A 27,862-nucleotide genomic window follows, 5' to 3' on the forward strand; every position below is an offset into this window, starting at 1 on the left:
TGCTTATAGAAATTTATTTAGTGTAGCACACTGACAAGTTATACATAAAACTATTATTTGATTTTAAAAATCGAATAACCCTCAATTCTTCATTGAAATGTAACAGTAGATGGCTAGATGCCTTTAAAATTCATGATTCATAACTTTATACAACCATTAAACACAGGATACTTTGAGTATAGTTTACATTTACAATAAAAACAATATGCACACGCACACACGTCTTTGTTAGACTACCATGTATTTTGTAGCAAACACAAAACAAATATAAAATAAATACCATAAAATAAATGACAATATAAATATAGCTAAATATTTTCTCATACAAATTATTACCATTTTGGTACAAAGAGCTATTGGTTTTGGTTCCACAGAATTAAAATCATTACGTAAAATTCAAAATGGTCCTATTCCAAAAACAGCAGAAATGTATGTTTCTGTGGTTTACATTCAGTAAATCCAAACAGTATATAGGGTTAGATGTTAACAACAAGAGAAAATTAGATAGCAGGTTCTATTAGTTCATAATAACCGGGATACATCAGATAAAGCAGTTTTTTTACTTACAGAGATCTGCAAAACTAAACTTGAAGGATTGATGATATGAAACACACAATGTAGATTTGTTTGAAAACACAGACGAAACAATGACAAAGAGTCGTAATGCTGTCCACACTGACTTCCATCTTCTCCAGCTTTTATTTGTACTTGTGGAGAAATGCTGAGAGCGGTGTAACTATCAGAATCCAAAGAGAAAAGATATAAAAATGTGTAAAAGTAGTAAATATGTAAACATAACCATCTTTAAATCGACGGCTTACCTAAAGTGATTTTGCATATTCCTTTTCTCCGACTCATGGTGTTATTTATCCATCTGAATGTTAGTGAGGTCATTCAACTATTGCCTTTCTGACTTTTGAATATGATCAAATAAATGGTACTAGTCTCATGGAGCTACAAGAACAAAAATAAATAAATAAAAACACTGTACCTAACCAACATCAGCTCTCTTTGGCGATGACAGCTTTGCCCACAGTGTGCTCATATTACAATCATGTAAGGCTCAAAAAATTTCTAACTTGATGGTCTTTTTGCATAAAAGCCCCAGTGGATAAAGTGATGCACCCATCATGCCTAGTGTACACGACAAAAGCCTGTGGGTCATTGTTATGATCTGGTCTAGGTGAGGTCAGCTAATTATCTGGACTCCCCAATGGCATGGGCATATTCTAAGATGGCACTGCCAGGATTCATCAACCAGAGTGAAAGAGTGTTTCAGGGAGCTTAAGACATAATTTTCACACATGGACCGGCCACCACAGAGTCCAGACCTTAACACCATTGAGAATCATTTGGGATTTGCCAGAGGAGACTTTACACAGCGGTCTGACTTCCATCATCAATATGAGATCTTGGCGAGAAATTAATGCAACTCTGGACAGAAATAAATGTTGTAAAATTGCATGAGCTTATCGAAACAATGCCAGAAAGGCAGCCCAATAAAATATTAGAGTGAGAATTTTTTTTGTTTTATTTTTTTAAGCCTGAGAACATATTTTGCAAAATTACTGTATTAAATCTTAAAATCCTGAAACATAAATTATTCAATTTTTGAATTTGGAATAAAAATTCACAATAAAAAGTATTGCCATCACTGTCACTATAAAGGGGGAGTGGGATCATAGCATTAAGTCTAAACTTCATCCTGTTCCTTTTGACCATCTAAACTGTGCCATGTATAGAAATATTCTTCTACGTGTAAAAAATAAACAGTCAATGCAAAACTAACTGTTAGCTCTAATGAGTTTTGTATGTATGCATGTCCACCTAAACAAATGGACCAATCTCGGTGAAATTGCATGAAAACTGTCGTGAGTGCCAACATCTATGTGGCATATACAATGTAATGTATCATGGCATCATGCTAAAATAATAATTATAGCATATATATATATATTTGTGTATGTGTGTGGATGCACAACTAGTTCCTGCACTGGATTTACAAGTATGAAAATGTTGCAAATATGCAATGCGAATATTCTTACCATATTGTTTTCTTTTTGAAGTATCTCAACCACTGGCATTCCAAGTATTTCCAAAAGAACCTTTGGACATTTCATCTGTGATGTTGATGATGGGTATTCCTCTAAAAAATACAACACACAAATTCACTTATATAGTCCATATGAATATCAACATTTACAAAAGCATTTAAATGCTGCCCCTAAAACTTACTTATACCCTTCTAATGGCACTTGCTCTACTCCGTCATCTTCTGCCAATATACTCTGCTCCTCGTCCTCCTGAAGGTTGAATAGATGAAAGCAACTCATTTTAGAGCCATGTAAATAGTAACAAAATATTAGTGTATTGCCATTTGTTTAGAAAGGAAGGGAAAAAAACACCTCTTCAGCATCCTCTAGTTTCTTCTTCTTGCTTTCTGGCATGAGGTCATCCAACCAGCTTAGCTCTCTTTTGGTGAAGACACAGTCCATCAGTTTCCTGATAAACACCAAAGCCAACACCTACAGAAGTGCCACAGAAGAACAAACACATGACTCAAGGAACCATTTTAGTAAGGAAGGACACTGTGCTGAGGAGCTAGATCTATTTATTTTAATATGAAACAAAGTATGTAAGAAACTTAACATATACAGCATTTTTTATGTATGATCTGATATCCTTGTATTGGTGTTCCTACGTCATCATAATAGTGTTGGTCCAGAATCAACAATGAAACTGACCAGTCCCTGTCTGGGCTTTAAATAGCATTAGCCAAGAGGTTAGCTAATGCTATTGAAAGCTATTACATGCAAACCGACATGAGTGACTTAAATTTGCTGTATTTTTGTCATATTGGATAAATTAATAAAGAAAAAACTTGGAACGCTTGTTCCAGGAGAGAGGTTTATATAAACAAATGCATTTTTTTCTTCAATTTTTCAACACTGTAACATCACAACAGCATGACTGGTTAACAGCAATGCTGAAACTGAAAACCAGTTTCATGATGATGGTGCAGGAACAACACCAACACAGGGATATCAGATACATCATCACAGATCATTTTCGACCATGTGCATCAATGCTTTCACACGCTCTTTTTCCCTTCTGGTTTTCCTAAAGGTTGAAGCCCCAACCAATATATTTGAGTGTGAGGAAAATGCGCTGTTAACTGACCATCATAGGAAACACAATGGCAGCCCTGGATGTCTTGATGGTCCACAGAAGAACCAAACAGCTGAGCTGGATGATGGTGAAGAGGTGCACCTTCCTCAGGGGTACATGTCGTAGGTAGATGAAATCGGGCTGGTGCTTGGCTGGCATACCGAACAATCTGAGACGGTCATAAAACTGTAAAGGAAAGGTAATTATTCTTATTTACTACACTTATTTACTTCTTGATTAAAAATAGTCCAAATGTGAGCATTATTACTATAAAATCACAACACATGGAAGGTTAAGATTAATCGCTCTCTGTCTACAATGCAATCTCATGATTTCGGTTTTAAAGTTAGCCATTTTAGGTATGATTGAGTCTGCTTTTATCACCCCAGAGGCCATAGGCAGCTGTTTTAACCCTGATTAAACATACAATTTCCCCCTTTGCCATAAAGGAGCTTTAAGGTTATATTAATCTTCTTGAGAGCTTCTGAGAGCATCAGCTGTTTATAAAGCCTATACTTAGAAAATCAGAGTAAGGTTTAGATGCGCAGTATAAGTTTGTAATGAACAACCTATAGATATAACACTGCTTTATTTTTTTTAGGTCAAACAACTAAGCTTTTATAAACCAAAAATAAATCGCCTTTTAAGCGTCAAAAGCCAAGCAGACTAGACTCCTGACAAGCTTGTGCAGAAAGTCTAACACTAAGGCAAGTGAAAAGTTTCTCTGTGAATGTGTAGCAACAATAAGTCAGACCGCTGAAAAGAAGTTTAAAAAGGCAACTGTTAAAAATAGTGAAAATAAGCACTATTTTAGTGAGCTCCCATCATTTTAAGATGGGAACACGCTAGAGACCAATTAGCTCTTCTTATCTGGGCAGCTAGACAATATGGAGGCGATCCCCTATGATGGCTAAGCAAGAATGCAAAGCCTACACAGATTATCCTATAGGAAAAATAACACATGTTATTTTCTCACATGCATAATTTCAGCAAATAAATTACATATTACTGTGAAACTCCAACAACTTTTACCTGAATGCCTCTGAGAGAAGATGCTCCCATATAAAGGAATACTCCATACAATACAGGCATGGGTATGAACTGAAAATCAACAATAGAGAAATATATTTCATACAGTTCCTGAGGGATACTTGGAAAAATGAAGTGTAAACACAGAAACCTGTGTATGTTTCAAATGCTTTAAGGCGTTGAAAATACCAATATAAAACAGTAAGCATCTTTGTAACTCAAGTCACAATTAATAATACTGTGATCATAACTGCAGAATGAGTTCAAACGAGCGTCTCACCTTGAGCACTGATGTCATGAAGACCGAGCACCCCATAAGAGCAAAGATCATAAGCCCGGTAAAGCGTTGTTCTCTGATACCAAGGAACTTGGGCTGCTCCCCGGGAGCTGAGCACTCGGATTCAAGTTTCAGGCTGTTGACGTGGGTGATAGAGAGGACGGTGGCTGCTACAAACCATGGCAACCCCATCAAAGAGCAAACACCTAGCATAACCCCAACCATGAACAGATCTAGATGATATCCACAGCCTTTCTAGAGAGGGGAGATACCGGTTAATAAAGTTAAAGTTAAGCTGTTTTGATGCAGTTCAGCAAGATATTATGCAACTCATTTGCAGTCTGTAGGAAAGCAGGAAAGTACCTTGAGTTTGTGTTCCTTTCTGTTGATTATGACAGCCGTGATCTGCTGGTCCATGAAGATAAGGATGGTACAAAGCATAGCTGGCACCACCGTTATGACTGCTGTCCACCAGGGGTTAGGCCCCAGTGGGGTGATGAACCAACCTCTATCATCTCTTGTTGGCTAATGAGAAAAGATTGCGTTTGGTTAGGTGATTACACTAAAATAGCATGTCAAGAGTAATTTTAAAATAATTCTTATAGCAGGTGATGGGGAGTCATAATCTCCATTCTCTGTCCTCGTTTATTTAAATTGTGTATTCACTGTGTATTGGGATGTGCATTCCCCCATCCCTTAAAGTCACCATAGATGGGTATCTTCTTCTGGCCAGTAAGGGCAGCAACATATGCAAACCCAGTTCTGAAAAAGTTGGGATGTAGTGTAAAATGCAAATAAAAAGAGAACAGAATAATTTTCAAATCTCATAAACCCACATTTCATTCACAATAGAAAATTAAAAACATATCTAATGTTTAAACTAAGCAAATATTAGGTCATTCTGAACTTGGGACAGGACCATGTTTATCAGTGTGTAGGATCCCCTCTTCTTTTAACATCAGTAAACATCTGGGAACTGAGGAGACCAGCTGCTGAACTTTATGGTAAATGACTGTTCCCCCATTCTAGTCTGATGTAGAGCTAGATCAGACTAGATCAGTCCTGGGTCTTCTTTGTCATGTTTTTGCTTCCTTATTTGTTTGTTTCATTTGTTTACATGCTCCAAATGTTTTCAGATGGTGAAAGGTCTGGATTGCAAACAGGCTCTTTCAGCACCCAGACTCATCTACTGTGAAGCAATGCTGTTGTAATACCCGCAGTACGCACTTTAGCATTGTTTTGCTGAGATATGTCCTCCCTGAAAAAGATGTCCTCTAGATAGGCACATATGTTGCTACAAAACCTGTATACACTTTTCACCACTGATGGTGCTTTTCCACAGGTGGAAGCTGCCAGTTCCATAGGTGCCAATGTTCCCCTGTACCAGTATCAGAAATGCAGGCTTTTGGAAATGAGCACAGATAATAAGCTGGGTGGTCCCTCTCCTCTTTAGTCTGCAGGATGCAAGGTCCATGTTTTCCTAAGACAATAATGATTTTCAGCCTTGACATGATTTTTCAATATTCCTGGAGTCTTTTCATGGTGTTATACTGTAGATGTTGAAATTTTAAGTTGGGAAACATTGTTGGAGAATGGTGAACTCTGCCTGACTACATTGCTTTTTTTTTCTTTGTTTTTCAAGTCATTTTTCTTTAGTACCGCTTGAAGCCTTTTGTCACCCCCGTTGCAACTTTTTTTTGAGATGTGTTTCCCACTTTACACATCGATGTGTTTCTTTTCTCTATTGTTAATGAAATAAGGGGCTTACGAGGTTTGCAAATAGTTTTATTCTGTGTCCAAACATTTTCAAAACTGGGTTTGTGTGTGTGGGTATGTGTGTGCTGTTTTGAGATAGACTTGTGTATATTTAATCTTTCATTTTGAAGATTGAACTGAACAATTTATTGTATACTCTGGCTCACCTTAAACACACTGGGAACTTTCAGTTTTGGAGATGGGACCCCTAGGGCATAGTCAACCAAGACCATGGTTAGGATAGTGATGAAAACAGCAAAGTCACTGATAACGGACCTGACCTAAATAAAACAAACCAAAAAAATAGAGGGGTGTTTGTTAAAAAAAAAAAAAAACAACTTAAAACAATCCATAAATGTATGGGTTTCATTAATACTAATTAATAGAAACCAATCAATTGAGTCACTACTGCCCTTTAATCATGCTATACTTAAGTATGACCGCTAGAGTGTGCCACTGCATTGTGCTACAAAAGTAAAGACATGCTAAGTTAGTGACAACTAGTACCTTTCTCTTGATGATTCAGTCATAATCTTGATACACTATCGTAACTGATAACAGACTGTGGACAGTACCTTGGTGGGAAAGTAGTTGCTGAACTTGAACTCCTTGAGGAAAGCTGACATGAAGACCGTGGAAAAGAAGAGAATGACACACCAGAAGAGAACGTCAGGAACGTAGGGTCCTTGAGGTCCACAGGCACTGCCCACAAACTCCCCACGATTTTCAATACAGCCCTGCAGAGAACAGGGCACAACTATTTGTTACAGGGTTTATGAACTCCCATGTCTACAAAAAACCTTCAAAATGTGCTTTTACAGTGATTTGCAGTGCAGTTTGAGTAATCCAATATAATCCAACATACATGCCCTTAATCTGCTCTATCTCTCCCATCTGGAAAAGGATGCCACTTTAAGGTGGAAAACCTAAATAAATGCTTTTCAAACTTGTCCCCATGTAAATAAGTATTTAAATATGTCTTATATGCATATAAAACTACCATAACTAACAGATTTGTTCATACTTTGCTTTTTGGTTTTGTTTTGTTTTTTAATACTTTTTAGTGGTTCAGTAATACCTTGGCCTCCAGTGCTTCCCAATAGATTTCTGAAGCAGTGATGTTGTTCATCTCCCAGTACTTCAGGGTGCCATTGGTGGGGTCAGAAGGCTCAACGCATGAACATCTGTGGTAGCACATGAGCATCTGGGTAAGTTAATAATCTGTCATCATGGATTTACTGTATGGCTATGAAGTGGTCTTCATAATTATTCCTGCATTACTTTAAACAGACCATGCTATGAGAATTAATGTCCACTTACGAGTACAAGGTGAGTTTCTCCAGGTTGTTGTTCTTGTTAAAGGGATAGTGTTTCCCCAGGTGGACGAGTTTCTCCAAGGCCTCGTAGATGAAAATGATGCAGATGAGTGAGGCAAAGGCTTCCTCTGTAAAACGTGTGATGTAGCAAACAAGGGAACTGGCATCTGTGGCCACCAGCAGAATACAGAGGAAAGCTGTCCACAGGCCGATACAGGTCCTCAGTGACAGATAGGACAAGCCATACTCCCTATGTTGAGATTAACAAGAACAGTTGTCTTTGAAATATTGCGAATTAGAGGAAAATCAATATTAAAATAAAACTGCATGCTTTTTGTCCATGAGATCAATTCATGGCCAATACATTCATTTTCAAGTCAGACAATGTAACAAAACACAATTCAACATTTGTCAAGGAAAAACATACTTGCAGAATTTGAACAATATCTTTTCAAAAACAAGCACAGGCCCCGTGCTCCCCAGAATGGTAAGGGGCTGCCCGGCAAACAGGGAATAGGCAATTCCAGTCAGTGAGGCTCCAAACAGTGACTCAATTGCACTCTGGGGGATGGGAAAGGACAAAGAAATTACTAATGGATATATATGCTGAAAAGGGATTCATGATGTTGAACTACAAGTATTGTCTAGTGAAACTCTACTACAGTGTGAAGCTAGTCTTTGCAGAACAGCGTGAACATTTAGAGGAAACGGCAGGTGATTTACTATGCGTCCTTCTGTTGCCTCGCCCAGTAGTCCTCCAAAGGTGATGACAGGGGACATGCAGGCACAGTAGAGGAATAAGAAAGAGGCGACACACTGTAAGCTAAAAGCATCAGTGTAGTCAGACAGGTAGTGAGGGGCCTTGCGTTTGATGTCTAAAATGAGACCGCCAAACCACCTGGGAAGATAAATAAATGAATAAATATTAGCGTCAGCATTCTGAGCTTTTCGTTTTGACAGTTTTATTAATTTCAATGAGCTAGTTTTTTCCCCCTAACTTGTTTTCCTTTCACTGCCTTCCCAGTGCTCAGCTATTGGCTTAGTGTAATAGTTCCCCATGACGGATAAAGTCTCTCTGCAAAAACTGAGATCTGGAGATAGAATGTTTCTATGGAAACCACTTCATCACTGCAACTGCAGACCGAGTTTCCCCAGGAATAGCCGATTAGCATCACAGTCTACATTTTGTAGAAGCACAGCTGATTCAACCTCAAACTCCTTTTATGTGTACAACACATGAGGAGAAAACACACCAAATAAAGTAGTGTGAATCTTTGGACGCTTAGTAGAATTATCCTAAATTATCTCCAGCACATTTATGTTTAATAAGGTGGCTTAGTGAACATCTTAACTTCCTGGTGATCACGGTTCCCAAAACAAACAAACAAAAAACTTCCTGGGTGACTCATAGGGGCGTAATTTCCATGGGGGTTTGGGGGGTTATGATTATGAATAATCTTGCATAAATAGGCTGTTGATTTTCTTTACTCATTTCAGGTATTACCAGCAAAATGGTTGCATGTTTAATCATCTGGAAATTTACCCATATCTATTTATGTATTTAGACAGAGATCTTGACCCCCCAATGTTCAGCACAAGGTGACTCACTTCCCGGTACGCTGCAGTTCTGGACTGCCATGAGCATCGTGCTCTTCTTCTTCTTCCCCCTCTACTAATCCATTTGGTAAAATGTTACTTTTCTTTCTTTTCTCCTGTTTAACAAACAAGGCACAAATGATGCATAGCATTAGTTTAAGCAGGTCAAGCTCAAGTCAATCCCAGCACACAATCAGCTCATGCCTCACGTGATACTCTTCTGTACATTCAAATGATAAATCTCATGTATGGTGCACTATCTAAGCTGCTTTAACCTGCTCAGAGTGGCTGTGCATCTGCAAACCCTTCTTGTTCTGTCTGGCTTAATCAATGTCATATCTGTCGTCACTGATGCTTGCTCTCTATCTGTGCTGGCGTCTTGCAGCTGTTCTTCCTGGATGGATGGGGATGTCCCAGCACAGAGCCATAATGCCAAATGGATCATTCAGTCAAAAATTATTTGACTTCAGTTTCTCCAACCTAAAATCCCATAGTTTTCTAATGGCAGGATAGGCCTGGTGTCAAATTTTAGACTAAAAAGAGACCTATCACATGGTGACTGTTTCAGAAAATCTAAAAACTATAAGCAACTATGAAAAAACAACAATATTGTCTTTATATTTAGAAACTCTAAGCGAGTGTAAAATTGGTTTTCTTGGAGTTTTTAACAGAGCTTGAATATGTTTTCCAGCCCTGGAATTTCTATGTGAATTTCTCCTGTAATTAAGAACTTAGGATAGAAAATTTAGGCAAAATTTTTGATCCAGTCTGTATAATTTGAGAGCCTGTAACTTATAAAATAATAATTGAATGAAGGCTCAGTTTTCCATGGATTCTTGGAATGATCTGCATAGAAAGTATTGTCAGTGGAAATAATAATCTTGTTCTCACTACAGAGGCGCAGTTTTATCAAATATTAAAGAGTTCCTGAATTTGACTAAATTTAAAAAATCATCAACTGATTGATAAAATTCATACTGACCTGAGAAGGTACATTTTTTGGTGGCTCTATCCGTATAGACGGGTCCCATTCCCCAGGAGGCAGGACTGTCACTTGATCAAGGAATTCATCGATACCAGCTATTATATCATTTCGATCTTTAGCTTTATAGGCAACATCATGGAAAACCTGCAAGCAGAGACATATGTTTATATGCACTATATCAGTGTGGTGCAGTGTATATGCAACACTCTCTGAACAACAGCCATCACTTTTTATATCTGTTAAAAGAGGATTTACACTTAGGGACGGTTTACAGCAGCTTCACCTTTGGATTACCTGACAGGTGCTGCACAAACTAAATTTAACTGACTCGTTTACGCTTATTCCAAACAGTGTGTTTGTAATTAAGTTCAGACTTTCTCTTTTCCACAGTTATGGTGGATGACAGCATAAGATCCAGACAGAAAAGGAGAGCACAGGGGCTGAGTAATCACCAAGAGCATGTCATTAAAGCTCTGAGCTGTACTTCACGCTGAGAAATGTTCCATCACTTTTGAAAGTTGGTAAGTTCTGCTGGGCTGTGAATTTATGCAAAGTGCCTGCAGAAAGTCTGAGTATGACATCTGACTGACATTTACACCAATCTACCCACTTCTTCAAAATAGTAATGAATAAATAAACCCTTCAGAATGATAACTTGGTAATATTTCTCCCTTAGCGAATTCTTACCTCATCTGTCATCAGTGTTGCAATAGATCTCCCAATCTCATGATACTGAGACCCTCTACCCAGGGGACCCAGGAGAATGAATAGAAACCTAGAGGCAAAATCACATCATTTTAATTTGATTTGTCAAATCAAATGTGGCTGACTTCTTTCTGTGATCTCGACCTAGTGTAGGCACATCATACTGTAGTGACCTTGTGGCAATCGGGACTTCAGCCAGTCCGTTGAGCAGAACCGCCGGCGAAAGGCGGACAAACGCCACCACTGGCTTGTTCAGGAATTCCAGCTCGCCAACTAACACATTACAGGCCTCCGCTCCCGGTGGGATCTTCTTCATGAAATGAATGTCTATCTGAAAAAGGCCACAAAGAACAGTGCTTCATAATATCCTTCATGGTTAGCATAACATCCAAACAGGTCTCACAATAAGAATGGTTTAAATAGTGGCACCACATAGCATTTTTTGCATTTAAGTAATTATCTTTTACACCTTACCTTCACAATAAGCCCCAAATGTAAGATATTAAATGACAATCAGATTAAATGCATTGAAATTGCCCAGGATTTATGTGTCAGAGGACATAACAGTCAAATTAGTTGCAGGTGAGTGAATGAAACATTACAAAACAGTGTTAAAAAACAAATATTACTTTGATTTGTTGCATAATAACTCATAAGGCTAGGTTATTTTTCATTTCCAAGCAAATAAGATGCCTAATAGCATATAAAACCTGCTCCTGATGATAAAAATAGTCCTCTTTCAGTCGCTTTATCCTTTGTTGTTGGTAGTTTGTATTTTTAGTTAGTTAGTTTTTTTGTTTTGTTTTTCTGTATTACTGGGCAGTTGCTAGTGCCAAACGCAAATAATATTCACAACATACACAGTAATGCATGTGCTGCAACCATTCAGATACCAAACAAATTCCCATTTCTATATGTGTTGACTTTCAAAAATAGTGCAATATTGAGAATTTTTAGAAGTTTTATACTAGAAAAATAATTATTCTTTGTATTTAAAGTAAATTATAACCTGCAGTTGGAAAACATATGTGTATTATTTTATAAGAAAAATTCTACTGTGAATGATTTTTGTTTGTTTATCTCAACCATTATAAAAGCACAGCACATTTTATAACTGTCCCAGTGCTCCAGGCAAAGCACATGAAGCAGTTAATTCACTGACCTAGACAACAGGCTAAACTCATAAACATTATGCAAACGGTTTCAGTGAGGATTTTATTTCTGTTATTGCTGTGTGTGGTTGTGGTTATTATCTGTGGTAACAGTCTTTTTTATATACTTAACAGGGTTATAATCCTAATCCCTTACTAGATGACCTTTCCATTATGCCAACAATGACACACAATAAAGTAATAGTCTGCTCAGAGTCTGGTATGACACACTCTTTTTCTCATATCTGATAGTGTTATGTATATGCTTATATTCACACTGGATTTCCAAGAAGTATCTTTTTATTGTTATTTTTATTGTCATTGTTATTTGCAATTACTATTTCAAGCATTAAATACATTTATTACATTACTGGCACACTAATGCACTTTTTTTCTTTATATGTTGAGTAGTCTACATATGAAAATGTATAATATTTTGAAGAATTAGCATTTTTTTATATAAATTTATTGTATATAGCATACATAGAGCAATATATATATATATATATATATATATATATATATATATATACACACATACCTTTTAGGCTTTTGTCCATATACTACACACACTATGCCTGCACCTGTATAAGTTGTGTACCATACCTTGCTGAAGTCCACAGAGCTGGTATCTCTACTGATATCCCCTTTTCCATCTTGAACTGCTAACTGAGACTGGGAGGCGGCCAGCTGACCTGAACAGTCCAGACCAGATATTTAATTAGCTCAAAATACACATAAAATAATTTTATCTATAACTGTCATTTTTTTGTCATTTTTTTGTCTTTTTTTTGGGGGGGGGGGGGGGGGGGGGTAAAAACAGAAACTAACAATTTGCATCCTCTTCATTAGGTACACCTTGCTAGTACTAGACAGGATCCCATTTTGCCTTAAATACTACAGTACAGTATCAATTTGTGGCATAGTTTCAACAAATTGCTGGTAATATTATGCCAAGATTTTGGTTGATTTTGATATGATATTGTCACACAGTTACTGTTGTCCATCCATGATGAGATTCTCCTGTTCCACCACATTTAAAAAGGTTCTCTGTCGGATTGTGATTAGTGACTGTGGAGGTCATTTGAGTACAATAAACTCTGTGTCATCTTCAAGAACCCAACTTAAGTTTTTTTTCCTTGGTGACATAGTGACCAACCGTCACCATGTCATAAAGACAATGGACACAGTCAGTAACAATACTCAGGTAGTCTGTGGCATTTAACAATGACCAGATACCAGGGGGCATAAAGTCAAAACCAGAAAATATCCTCCACACCATTACACCACCACCAGCAGCGATTTTTGAACCAGTGATAAAAAGCAGGATGGAGCTATGCTTCCATATTGTTAATGTCAAATTCTCCCTCTGCCATCTGTATGTCGCAGCAGAGGTCAAACTCCTCATAGCAGACCATTTTCCAGTCTTCTATTGTCTAATTTTGGTGAGTATGTGTAAATTCTGGCCCTGCTTTCCTGTTTTTAGTTAACAGGAGTGGCACTCGATGTGGTTTTCTGCTGCTGCAGTTTATCTGCTTCAAGGGCTGACATATTTTTTGTATTCAGACATGCTCTTCTGCATACCCTGGTTGTAACAAGTGATCATTTGACTTACTGTTGCCTTCAGAGCAACTCAGAGCAGCTCAACAAGAAGACAAGATATGGATATTTTCTCTCTTTCACACTCTGTAAACGCGTTAGATATTTGTGTGGGAAAATCCCAGTACATCAGCAGCTTCAGAAACACTCAGACCAGCCCATCTGGTATCAATCTTATTATTGTCACATTCAAAGTCACTTAAATTGTCTTTCTCTCTCATTCTGATGCTTGTTTTGAACTTCAACATATCAATCATGTCTGTTGCTGCCACATGTTAACAAAAAACTGAACAGCTAATGATGGCCACCATCTGAGTTTATACTTTAACTGAAAACATAAAAACTGAACAAAACTAAATGATGAAGTATTTGAATGCAAATATTAATTATTCAATAAATTGTTAAAAACTGAATTACTGCTGTTTTATTGTTCAGTTGGATATCTATTAATGAGTTGCTTTGTAACTGGTTTCATTACGCTCCGTGGTCACCTGCACTTAGTAGCTGATTAATTTCATTAAATAAAGGCAAACGAGGATGATCACACAGAGATAAGTACAACTTTCTGGAGCAATTATTGATTTAAAAAATGAATTTCAGCAGTGTTGCTGTCTAATAAAATCCATGCTCATCAACGTGATCACTGCCAAGCTGCCTGACAGGTTTGGCCTAATTTCTGTATTCATTAAACAGCAGGGTCAAAAATTAACACTAATTATAGTGTCTAATACACTCACAATACCTGACGTGGAGCTTATCTCAGATTGTTGCTTTAAAACAGCCTGTTAAAATAAAACAACACTAAGAACACCCTCAAATGAGAAAATCTTTGAACAAACAGTTTGGTTTGTTCTGTAACTAATTTAGTGATATGGGATTCTGGCAAACCTTAAGCTTATAAAATGTAGCTGGAAAAGATAGTGGAAAATAGAGCTTCCAGTTACTAAATTCAGCCCAAAATTCAATCAAATAGTTTTTGCACCATGAAGACCAATATTAACATTTTTTTTATACAGCCTATTAAACATTTTCTTTTCAATCTTCTCTTTAACTTAACTGTTTCTGTCTACCAAAATTATCTATTTTGAGTTGCCAGTCACGAGAGTTGCCAACATAAATCACAAGAAGCCTCTCTGCAATGTGTTTTTTGAGTAAAAGCTAGTAAAGGGGCAAGGGCATAGTGTATAAACCAGCACCTGTTCACTTGAGTGGGGCTGTGGCAGGTGGGTGGGCAGATTGTGGACAGAATGAGGAATGAGCAAAAGATGGAAATATGCACAAGTTAAGACCATATGTATTAAAGACATATACACATATTGCGCATTCACAAATTATACACACTAGAACACTTCCAACAGTTGGTATAAGGCAACATGTTGTGACCACTTTAACTAAAGAGTGATTCTTTCTTTTTAGACTGTTATTTTATAGGAGACAGTCTCTCAGGTTTTCTCACCGTTTTTATCCAGATGAAGCTCAGATGTTTTCCGGCCAATGTCAGCGATGGAGCGTACAAGTGGCAGGCGATTAGCCAGCTTCTTCTGGTTCTGGTGATGGTGCTGCTTCAGTAGTGTTTCACGCACTTTCTTTCTGAGCTCATCTCCCAGTGGTGAGTACAACTCCTGGTGGTCTAAGACCATGTCTAAGATAGACAAACACAAGCTGCTGCATTCAGCTTCTTGCACTTAAATCTTGAGCAAATGATTAAAAACCCATATTTATACATTGAAAATAGTTACAAATTTCCCAAAAAAGAAAAATTTCTTGAAAACAGAATTCAAGTTATTACCTGCAATCTCTTCAATGGTACTTGCCCTCATATCGAGCAGCACGGTGCTGTTGATAATGCAGCAGCGCAGCTCAAACAAACTGTGAAGAGACAGCGTTGCTACGTAGGGCTTGCTCCATCGTTCCCCTCCATCCTCAACATCCTCCTCAAACTTCAGCCACCTGCAACAGGAATTTGAGTTCCTGTCAGGAGAGGCCAACAGACCACAAACTGGCAGGCCATCTGTTCTAGCTGCAGTAACAACACTTATTCATTCTAGGTCCCTCTCTGCTCACGTATAAGTCATATATTTCTCTCTAAAATGTACTTTTTTAGTCTCCTTCTTTACTGCTTTTCTTCAGTGTATATCTCTTTAAATAACATGTCAGATTTACCATGTCAACAGAGATCCATAATCTTTGATACATACAGGAAAAGACATCTTAACATCAACAACCATTGCAGACATAAATGAATTTAAAAATGCGCCACAATTGCAGCTATGAATTGCAGTTACTTAATTTAGTGAACACAAAAACATCAGTGTAAGTGGATATTTTTAATCAGAGCTTTCAGCAAGGACCTTGTAGATAATGTGTCCATGTTGACAGTACCTGGCACTTTCCCTCCACTCCGAATCCTCTCCTTCCCTCACACAGATCTCATCCATCTCCGTGAAGAGATCATGAGGAATGTGCTCCTCATCATCATCTTCTGCACCCAGCAAGAACTGCACTCTCTGGGACGGAGTATCTAGAAACGCAGTGGATTCAAATAATTGGTACAAACTGAGATTGACTGTGCCCACGATCCTATGGTTATTACAAAGTAATAACTAGCTGCTTTAAAACAATAATGTCTGTACCATAAATCGGAGACTCTCTACCCTCCACCAAGGTGCGGACTCGCTCCTTGTTTCGCCTCCTGCTGTACTTGTTTCCATGGTGGCGGTGCCGGCGATGGCTGCGGTGTCTGGTACTGCCCAAAGGGACGTGGACCCCAATGTAGAGAGTCCTGTGACCTGGGGACAAACATGATTAAAGATAAAATACACTCACTCTGCCTGGGTTAAATGCTGCTTCTGTGTGTTAATCCATTCATCCTGCGTATTTTTATTTTATACAAACGCATGGCTCAGACAGATAAGATGTAATCACGTAATGGCTACTGCAGCCAGACCACACTGAGCATTAACTCGGGGTCAGCAAGGGGCAACTTCCAAGCCTGAAAAATGAAAAATGAAGCACCAAAAAGGCCAATGGCGACTCGTGGCTTCCATCCTAAATAGTCTAAATTTAAAGCATGTTTACAGTCTGATGTTTTGAGTTGTGTGAGTCCTTGTGTTTTGTTTCCCCTCATTGTGTTTTATTCCATCATGTTTCCGCAGCCCGTTCTCACTCCCAAGGCGTAACATGCCGACGTTTTGTCACGTCCCGCGGCGTTCCTGAGGAACGTGAAAGGAGACCTTCGGCGTTCTTATGGTACGCGGCGGGTTATGGCCGAAATCCAGTGCAATGACGCTTCCGCGGTAATAGATGTTCCAGCCCTGTATTCCAGCCCTAAACCTAACCTTATCCCTAGCCCTAACCATAACCCTTTTCCTGAGGTTAACCAGGACTTTAATGATGTTAAATAACGTGTTTCTAAGCGATTTGAAGAAAAAGAGCGAACATGTGTAGATTGAGTCCATACGGTTCTCATATTTCCTCATTTTTCCGAGGTCGTCATTTAGGAACGTGGTGGGTAGCCGAAAACGTAATATGTTGACGATTTGTCACCAGCGTGAAATGTTACGCCTCTGGAGTGAGCCCGTCACGTCTGTGCTCTCCCTCGTGTTCCCTCGCTCCCTCTCGTCTGCCTCTCCTCCACTCCCACATCATCTTTCGTGTTTTATCGTGAAGGTCCCATGTTTTCATGTTCATTCTGTTCAGTATAGCTTCCCCTGTCTCGTTATGATTATTCGTGTCAGCTGTGTTCCCCGTGTGCTCCCACGTCCCTCTTTATCTTTCTGTGTATTTATGTCAGAGTCTCCCTCAGTGCTGTGCAGTGTCCCCCCTCATAGCTGTGTGACTCTCGCTGTGTTTCCTGTGTGAATTAGTATTTCCCGGTTTAGTTTTGTATTGTTGTGTATCGCCTTTTTCCCACTCAGCAAATAAAGCTGTATTTTGAGTTTAAGCCCCGTTTCCAAGAGTTTGCTTTTGGGTCCTTCTCCTGCCTGCACACAGCCGGTTGACTACCAGAATATTAAAAAGAAAAAAAAAGTAAAGTACTAAAAATTATTTAAATGGCATTAATTATATAACTGAAACTGAAAGAAATGTTAGGCTGTCGTTATTATTATTTTGTTTATATATTTGTTATTTACAGTTAATTATCAGGGAACACAGGGAGCATGAGGTAGTACCTGGTGATACTGGACCCTCTGTGAATTTGTGATACCTCACTGTTGAGTCATGTCTGCTTTCTTTTTTATCTTTTAAATGCTAACCAAGCCTGAGTGGTAGCAGGTTATATAATCAGATTTCAAACTAGACAGGATTATATAAGTAATAATAAGCCCTTCTTAGATTTGAGGGGGGAAAATGTGCATCAAAATTATAACTACACTGTCAAAGATTATTCAGCTACATGTTCATTATGGAAACAATTTGCCAGGTTGCCAATTTTCTTAGTTAAACAAAGGAAGAAGAAACAAGGGTTACATTAAAATAATAATAATAATAATAATAATAATAATAATAATAATAATAATAATGATAATAATAATAATAATAATAATAATAATAATGATGACCATTTTAAAAAACAAACAATAAAACTGTAATAAATTAATGAAAAAGCTTTTTTGGTTGGTGGATTTGTAAGACTCTGGTACGTAAAATGCATATTAATTCCACTGATAAATACAGATGACTATAAATATTGTGACCTGGTCCATTTTAGCATACGGTGCAATATATTGCATCATTTATTTTGCGATAAAATTACAACAGTACATTTCAAAGTAATCCAATGTTTGTACTGTACAGTATATGTACAGTCCTGCTTACAGCTACACCTCTTTTCTTTATAGTTTGCTGTGAAAATTGTACCATGTAACCATAAATGGACAGTATATAAAACAAAAACAGAATTTTGTTTCTAACAAGCTTGAAGTTCAGTCATTTTACAGCCACCTTTGTTGTATTTTATTTAAATAGTCTTCAGAAATAGTTCATCAGGCTACCTGTAGGTCAAATGTATTTATATAGCACTTTTGGTGAATAGTTGGGGAATTCCAATATATGCAAAAGATAATAAATTAAAATAATAATAAGATTTACATGTGGGTGCCAGTTTAGTTCAGTGGGTGAGCAGGTTGCATGCTACAGTGGGATGCAAAAGTTTGGGCAACCTTGTTAATAGTCATTATTTTCCTGTATAAATTGGTTGTTACATTAAAAAATGTCAGTTAAATATATCATATAGGAGACACACAGTGATATTTGAGAAGTGAAACTAAGTTTATTGGATTTACAGAAAGTGTGCAATAATTGTTTAAACAAAATCAGGCAGGTGCATAAATTTGGGCACCACAAAAGAAGAAATATTTGGTAGATCCGCCTTTTGCAGAAATTACAGCCTCTAAACGCTTCCTGTAGGTTCCAATGAGAGTCTGGATTGTGGTTGAAGGTATTTTGGACCATTCTTATTTACAAAACATCTCTAGTTCATTTAGGTTGGATGGCTTCCAAGCATGGACAGCTCTCTTTAACTCACACCACAGATCTTCAGTAATATTCAGGTCTGGGGACTGAGATGGCCGTTCCAGAACGTTGTACTTGTTCCTCTGCATGAATGCCTTAGTGGATTTTGAGCAGTGTTTTGGGTCGTTGTCTTGTTGAAAGATCCAGCCCCAGCGCAGCTTCAGCTTTGTCACTGATTCCTGGACATTGGTCTCCAGAATCTGCTGACACTGAGTGGAATCCATGTGTCCCTCAACTTTGACAAGATTCCCAGTCCCTGCACTGGCCACACAGCCCCACAGCATGATGGAACCACCACCATATTTTACTGTAGGTAGCAGGTGTTTTTCTTGGAATGCTGTGGTCTTTTTCCTCCATGCATAACACCCCTTGTTATGCCCAAATAACTCAATTTTAGTTTCATCAGTCCACAGCACCTTATTCCAGAATAAAGCTGGCTTGTCCAAATGTGCTTTAGCATACCTCAAGCGGCTCTGTTTGTGCTGTGGGCGGAGAAAAGGCTTCCTCTGCAGACAGCATCTCCTTGTGTAAAGTGCGCCGAATGATTGAACGATGCACAGTGACTCCATCTGCTGCAAGATGATGTTTTAGGTCTTTGGTGCTAGTCTGTGGGTTGACTCTGACTGTTCTCACCATTCGTCGCTTCGGTCTATCAGAGATTTTTCTTGGTCTGCCACTTCGAGCCTTAACTTGAACTGAGCCTGTGGTCTTCCATTTTCTCAATATGTTCCTAACTGTGGAAACAGATCTCAGAGCTTAAATCTCTGAGACAGCTTTCTGTGTCCTTCCCCTAAACCATGATGGTGAACAATCTTTGTCTTCAGGTCATTTGAGAGTTGTTTTGAGACCCCCATGTTGCTACTCTTCAGAGAAAATTAAAAGAGCAGGGAAACTTACAATTGACCCCCTTAAATACTCTTTCTCATTATTGGATTCACCTGTGTATGTAGGTCAGGGGTCACTGAGCTTACCAAGCCAAGTTCAGTTCCAATAATTAGTTCTAAAGGTTTTGGAATCAATAAAATGACAACAGTGCCTAAATTTATGCACCTGCCTGATTTTGTTTAAATAATTATTGCACACTTTCTGTAAATCCAATAAACTTCATTTCACTTCTCAAATATCACTGTGTGTGTCTCCTATATGATATATTTAACTGACTTTTTTTTTTTTATTGTAACAACCAACGATTTATACAGGAAAATAATGACTATTAACAAGGTTGCCCAAACTTTTGCATCCCACTGTATATGTCCCGAGTGCAGCCACAGGGAGTCATGTCTGACTTGTGGCCCTTCGTAGTGTGTCTTTCCCCAGTGTTCTGTCTATTTTCACTGCTACACTATCCAATAAAGTCACAAATGCTAAAAAAAAAATTAATTATTTAATTAATTAAAAAGATTTAAATGTGTCTGAGCAGTGCAGATGTGTAGTGTAGTTGTAGATTATTCCATAGATGTAGGTGTTTAAGTGTGAAGTATTTCAACAGACATTTCAAAGCTTTTCTTTCAATGTTGATTGCCATTGGCTCTGTTCTCTGTCAAGATGATCCTACACTGCTTCAGCAATATTGAGGTTCAGGCTGTGGGGAGGCCAATCCATGGCTGATGGTGTTCCACAGTGTTTTTCTGTCCAGGTATGCTTTTACTGTACTGGCAGTGCGTTTGAGGTCATTTTCATGCTGTTAATCAGATGCTTTCCTGATGTTGCTGCATAGTGGATCAAAGTATGCAGACTTTGACAGCACTTTTCCGCATTTATAATTTCAGTATTTTTAACAAGATCCCCAACTCAACTGGCTGAAAATGTAGCTCTAAACTTTGAGAGTGCCTTCAACATGTTTTACAGATGCCTATTATGACCTCCCCTGCACATACTAATGATGATTTGAACCAAAAATTCAGATTCACAAGACCTGTTACACTGATTTTAAGACCAATTCTTGTGTAATTTAACATTCCTTGGTCTTTTCTGCCTGTTTCTTTTCCTTAAGAATGGATTTGTGACAGCTATACCCTTCCAGTGAGACCACTTCTGAACATTAAATGGACCAACAGAAAGGCCAGATCAGTCTCTGAGGTCTGTTGTCGGTCTTTGCTGCATTTTTTGGTCATGATTCCCAGATACGGCTCTAGATCATTTTTAGGCCTCCCCCTGTTGTCTTCCATTTCTCCAGTTTATTCAGATTTTTTAAAGAAACACTGCACACTATCCCAAGATATGCCAAGTTTTTTATGTTTTATAGCTTTTATAGCGTTTGGGGAATCATCTTCTTGGTGCACAAAAACACTATTTTATATGTTAAACTTTGTTATCTTTGGCACTTTTTATAGATTCAACTAAAGAAATTTAAACAACTGATTTGTTTTTGTGACAGGCTGTAGTAGCAAAATGCCTAAAGATACTATTTTAAACTGGTTCTTTACTAAGTTGTCTATTATGTGTAGACACAACATTGGTTCACCCCCAGAGTTAGGTACCAATTTTACTTAGGTTCCTTTTTTAAATGTTTCTGAAAATTGTCAGGCATAAGCACTGAAAATAAGTGTAAATTCAGTAAATGTTGTATCTCCTCGTGGAAGTATAAAACAGCAATCATGGAGAGCGAGACAGTAGAGGAGAGAAAGAGATAGAGAGAGTCTGTGTTTGTACTCGAGTCAGCCCACTCAGTTCACTGCAGAACAACACAGGGTTGCATGTATATACAGTGTGCTCTGGAATGACTGTTGAAGCTATTCCTAGATGCTACATATATGAAGAACACAAGTAATTAATTAAGCTATTCTGTTATGAATATTGTTGTTCTGAAGCACTTTACAGTAACATCAAACTGTTTTTCAGTTCAGTTTATTTTTGATTTTATATTCCACTTTGGTTTTATAGAAATGTATATTTAAAGAAATAGAGTAATTATTTTTACTATTATTTCTATATTGAAAAAATACTTCTACATTAAGTATGTATGTGCTGCTTTAACATAAAACACACAAATAAAAGAGAATACCCCTGTTTACCAATATATATATGTCAAAAATAACGGTGATAATGTGCTAAACAAAATAGATTTTTAAGCTCCAACCTGCTAATTGTAATTCACTTTCACAGAAAAGAGAATCTGTAACATTTTGATCATCTGTTTCTGCAGATGTAGACGGTGCTTGCTCCTGGCCTTTAGTGGCCCAGAGATCTCACAGTTTTTGTCTTTGTTTCGACTGTCCGCGTTTTTGGGCAATTGTGAAATTTCTGATGCAAACTCAGCTCACCCACAGTTTCTGCCTCCCACTCTGCTCTTATCTTTTAACTGTAAAAAAGCTGTCAAGAGGAAAGCAGCAGTTGGGAGGACAGAGTAGGCGGTCTCAGCTGCAGAAGCCTTTTCACTCTTTGACACTTTTAGTATTTCCCAGCACATTGTGTACATCCACGTACCTTCAAGATCTTCTTGCTCAAAGTTGGTTCTCTGCTCGGACCGCGTTCCTCCTCTGTCCACCACCGCTTCATCGTCATTTCTCTGTTAGACACGCAAATGCATGCACAAATACAAATTCAGCATTATGAACATCATTCTAAAGCACGCTCATACAGTATTACACCAACAACTGGAAGAAACATCATCCTGCAATATACCGGCGTATCCCGACTCAACATAGCATGAAATAAAATGTTTGTTGACCTGGTGCTCCCTTGCAGAACATTATGAACAAACACATTATCCAACTGAACGGTGCAGCTGCCATGGAAACTAATTGCACTTTTTATCTTGGAAAGGAAAGAGTATGATCTTAGTCCAAACAGAAAGCTTTTCACAATGCGAACAATAATTTACCCACCCACAAAGAAAGTTTTACTTCTGTTCAAGATGTCTCCTTTGTGGTGACTTGGAACTGAGTTCAAAGGGAGAATCACTGTTTGATTTAATTTGATCAAGTAAGCATTCCTCCTAACTGGTTGTTTATGTTAACTAAGCACATTACAGTTCATAGTTTATCCGTTGTTCAATGTCTTATAAGAATACGTCGCACATTCCAAATAAATTACCCTCTCTTTGTTAAGATATTATATTTGTTTGTTTTTTTATTGCAGCAAGAACAGTTTTATGACTAGATACAAGTTCAAACCCCGAGTCCTGCAATAACAATTACAAATGAAGAGGTTAGGTAACTTAAGGACTGCTCAAAAATTAAATTATGCTCAATTACACTTTTAGTCTTATACCTTACTAAAGTAGCTTTACATAGTTCCCTGTTGACCCTCAGTTCCTCCTCCTCTGAATCAAGCTACACTCTCCCTCACCTTTCCCTTCAATCCGGCTTTTCTTTTAATTGGCTGCCACTTGAAAATTTAAGTCTTGAACAGCAGATGGGTGGGGATGTTTCTGCCATAGCTGAGTGCTTCAGATGACTGTTTTAGGAATATCGCCTCTTCCTGACATCATACAGAGTTAAATGTAGACAGAAAATGCTGCAACTGAGCATTTAGAGGAGTCTGAAACCCTACAATTTACCTCACTGTGATTATTTGAATATCCATTATTATTTCAAACTTTTAATATGAGCAAAAACCTTAGCAACAATTTAAATATTAAAATTATGAAAGAAAACACAAAGAAGCATATTAAGACCCTTTCAAGACTGAGCATTTCCTACATCCTCCTGTCTTATAAACCTGCAGGTTTAAAACCATTCATACTGGACATGGATTTAGATGATTAGATTCAGATCTCAGGGAAAACCGGCAGTCTGTGGTGTGAAATCTTATGTAATACTTGTGAAAGATAATGGAAGTGAGGAGGTGGTAAAAGGGATTCAGAAAACCTTCAGAAATCATTATTTGTCATTTGAGAACAGATAGAAACCCAGTGCTTTTACCTTTTCTTTAAAAAATATTATTTGAATTTGGATTTATAAAAAAATTCAAAGCTCTGAAGGATTACACAGATGAACACCAACAGCATGAACACTTACAGCTGAACTCTGTGTGCTCATCTGATGGATGCATAACCATGGTACAACATAAACAAGGCACAGGACAGAAAGGGCAAGTTTGCTGTAGAGTAGGCTGAGGTCACAGACTACAACAAAACACAAAGCCCGCTCACTCCAGCTTCATGGTGGGTGGAGAGATAAAACGGTATTTCGGTCCCTGTGCTTCATGCAGATTTGTACAGGAAGTTGGCAGTACACATATTTCCTGACATGTGTCAATGTGCCAAATAAACTAAATACATGCACAAATCTGTGAAGTATTATAATGAATCTTAAAAAAAGGAATTTGCAATTAAAAGATTGTTACATTTCTCAAACTCATTCATCCAGAAACTACAACAAGAAGGTATCTTAACAAAAATACCAGAATCAATAGAGCCGTGTAACAGGTAACAGAAGTCTACAACACCCTAAAAACTCAATAATTATTGTGTTTATAAGCATAAAGGCCAAAGTTTAGCACAAAGGTTTTTTTTGCAGGTTATTCATTCAGTGGGTTTAGACACATTAAACTAAATTTTAAATAGACAGGTTTCTTTAAAGCAATTCTTTTTTATTGAAGCACTAAAAAAAGAATACATTTATACATAAAATAATGAGGAATGCCACAATTTCACTGCCTTTCATGGGTCTGGGAAATCTCTAAATGAAGCTGATATTTAAATATGCTGACTTATCAGAAGTAAGCACTTTGCTACGTTGGTGTTTCTTAGTCCTGTCACAGTATTGACCAAAAGATTGAACCTTTACATGCTTTGAATCTCTTGATTTAAAAAAAACACCAATATTTACACAGTCAATATTTTTGTCTTAAAAGCTTAATACCAGCTTTTTCCATGAGCCATCTTAACCTCCAGTAGACCGTCGGAGCATTACGATAATGAAGGGCACTGCTGTTTACAGCTGCAGTGCCACATGGGCATGCCAAGCCACGAGGCTGATGCTGTTAATCTGTCTACAAATGCACAGCTACGGATCAACATCCTGCTCAGATTAAAAGCCAGCATTTATTACTAAAACACCAGCCACATTAGTCTGTGAGATGGTATTAATGTGCATCATGTTAATGATAAATGGCAATATATGTTATTCATTGTAGGAATATTGTATACACTGAAGCAGAGCACTATGATGTGTCTATAACCTCTATTTTGTGTGGTTTGAATGGGTTTACTGACTAAAAAGGGTGTTAAACTATAAACACAAAAATCACTGATATACTGTTGTCACCTTTTAAGGAAGCTGGGCTCACATGAGAAAAAGATCTGATCACTAAATACTGTGTCAATGTGACAATCTGAAGTTTTAAAGGTGGCTATTTGAGCTTGCTTTGTTTCTTATGTGAAGCACCTTGTAAAATAAGGTTAAAAAGTCCTATATAACTAAAGATTATTATTCATATTATTACTATTGTTATCACTTCAATTTCAGTTATAAACAGACTGGTTCCTATAAGCACATTTTACACCTGAAGCATTTAGCTCTTAAGAACAGATGCAAATATTAAAAAAAACAAAAATAGTTACAATGTTGTATAGTAGTCTGATTACTTTCAAGAAACCACACCCAATGCACGCACAAAGACAGCTACTTTCAAGACTAATGATCAGCATCCACCCAGTAAAATCATGTTAAAGGCTGCTGGCACACCACACAGCTGAAGTGATATCACAGGATGTGGCACATACTTGGATCTGATCCCTACAGATGGCTGTGGCAATTTTGAATCCATCAGTGGCAGCGATATCATTAACCGCACAGGCTTTCATGTGGCACAAAATGTACTGTAATCCTTAAATGTTTCTGCTTCGAACTTCAACATCCTGTAAGAGGACACATTAGCGCCAAATCACTTTTTAACCAAAGCTGCTAAGTAAGGTGTTTTGCAGCTCTGACCCCTTATTTTGGCAGACTTTAGGTCTGCATCCATCCCCCAGCTGCAAAAAATCTTGCACTTGCCAGTTTTTGATCGGGCTTTTCCACTGATTCTGGACACACTGAAAAATCTCTTCGCTAACCAAACACTTTTTCCCCTGTTAAACATGCAGCAAACTTGGGTTTTCAGCAGAGAGAAACTTCACATCAATAAAACAGTTCACATCATCAACATAAATGCCTGGCACCATGAGCTGTAGCCTACCTGATTGTTGAAAAACCAAGGTGCCTGTTTGTTTTCAGACTGCATGAGCTCTCCCTTAGTGTCCTCTGCTATTTAATCAGTAGTGACTGAATGAAAGACAGTGTAGAAGCTGAGCTCCTGCTGCCCAGCTTCACACCATGTCTGATAAATGCTGATGCCCTTCTGCTGTGTCAAACAACTGTAATTTGTGATCGAGCATCTATCGACAGTGCCACCACTCTGTCATCATGAGATTATCGCTGTGACATCATCGGTGCTGCACAGCAGGTTTATATAGTGTCTCCTCTCTGCTTTGTATGTATATAAAGTAAAACCACAAGGTCATTGTGTTACACTCAATCCTCTTGGAGTGTTCTGCTGATCCAAGAATGAACCTGCTATCTTCTTTCACTTGTTACATTTACATTTTATATAGTGATAATCAAATGCTTTAATGTAACTTTTATTGGCAAGTTCACCCTAACGGCATCCATCTAAGGTGCAAAACCCAAGGAACAACTCACCAGACTTCTTCGCCCAACTGAGGATCCAATGGGAGAACTAGCCTGAAAAGACATAAAGTTGCAAATAAAGTTTATTTAATAAAACACCAAATCAAATTTTTAAAGTTGAACATTTCCAAAAGCTCAACTCAGTCCTTAAATTCTTAAAACTCACTGAGCATGACCTGAAAGTTCTGTTCAATTCTTAACTGCTGAGTGACTTTTAGGTGAGGTTGTGACCTTATGTTTCAAAGCCAAATCTATATTTGGCTCTAAAAGTCGTATTAGAGGGTCGCAACTCCCAGCATTCAGAGAAATGGAAAAATCTGTTTTCATAATAACAGCCAGCAGATAATGACAACAAATCTTCACTAAAACGATCAGAAGAGACCAATGAACACGGGTCCTCCTCCCTCTGTGAACATCCTCTATGAGATGACTTCTCCAAATGACATGCTCAAGCAGAATTTGAATGTGTGAAGACTACCTGCTTTTATTAGTGCAAATTGTAGCTATGCCTGGTTTTACATTAACAAGATGGAAGTTACAATATATTTACATGATATGATGATAAAAAGTCACTTCTGTCAGAATGATGATGTATTAATAGCAACACAGCTGTCACAGCAGGGATTTACCTTACATTTGCAAAATGTTATAGCATGTTACAGCATCACTGAATTAACACAGTATCATACTGAAATTTAAAGGAGTAGCAATGAAAGCCTCCCAATGTCTGTTTCAATTCAGAAATTTTACCATCATGCCTCTGGAGATGAAGTTACATTTTGGCTCACTAAAAGGATGGATTCAATAAAATATTACGAGCTGACATACTGCCATTCCTCTTGATTGGAGTGGCAGCGTGCTTTCAGTAGATCCCTGCAGGTGAACCACAGCTGCTCAAAACTCCACAGTTAACTTAATTATTTAACCATCTGAGAGCCAAACGTTTTGAATCTGCTTCCCGATTTCTTTTTTTTTTCTGCCTCTTTTAGCAACGTCTTTTTTTACCAGTACTCCACGCAGTACACACACTAAACTTGACACTAGTCCTGAAATATTAATGTACATTAGTAAATATTTGTCCCAAGACATCAGTTTCTGTTTACCGATGGCAGCAGCGGCTCTATCTGAGCACCCTGATCCGCAGTATCCATGTT

At 37.9% G+C, this 27,862-nt stretch overlaps 1 protein-coding gene across 1 annotated transcript; it reads right to left on the reverse strand.

The window, feature by feature from the left end:
- On the reverse strand, positions 1–27,859 carry slc4a10b (solute carrier family 4 member 10b). The gene is made up of 26 exons (XM_087830072.1): positions 27,812–27,859; positions 26,721–26,762; positions 22,522–22,603; positions 16,215–16,370; positions 15,964–16,102; positions 15,371–15,531; positions 15,038–15,223; positions 12,589–12,677; positions 11,005–11,162; positions 10,814–10,901; positions 10,124–10,270; positions 9,154–9,257; positions 8,269–8,443; positions 7,973–8,106; positions 7,550–7,795; positions 7,308–7,413; positions 6,805–6,966; positions 6,397–6,510; positions 4,838–4,999; positions 4,478–4,729; positions 4,201–4,269; positions 3,181–3,354; positions 2,406–2,525; positions 2,236–2,303; positions 2,046–2,146; positions 1–736 (listed from the first exon to the last, which is right to left on the reverse strand). The coding sequence occupies exons 1-25, from the start codon at positions 27,857–27,859 to the stop codon at positions 2,071–2,073; spliced, it is 3,258 nt and encodes a 1,085-aa protein (XP_087686198.1). The 3' UTR covers positions 1–736; positions 2,046–2,070.
- Between the last annotated feature and the right edge of the window lie 3 nt (positions 27,860–27,862).

This window comes from Neolamprologus brichardi, chromosome 16 (genome assembly GCF_056152115.1).
Source record: "Neolamprologus brichardi isolate AB-2024 chromosome 16, ASM5615211v1, whole genome shotgun sequence".
NCBI lineage: Eukaryota > Metazoa > Chordata > Actinopteri > Cichliformes > Cichlidae > Neolamprologus > Neolamprologus brichardi.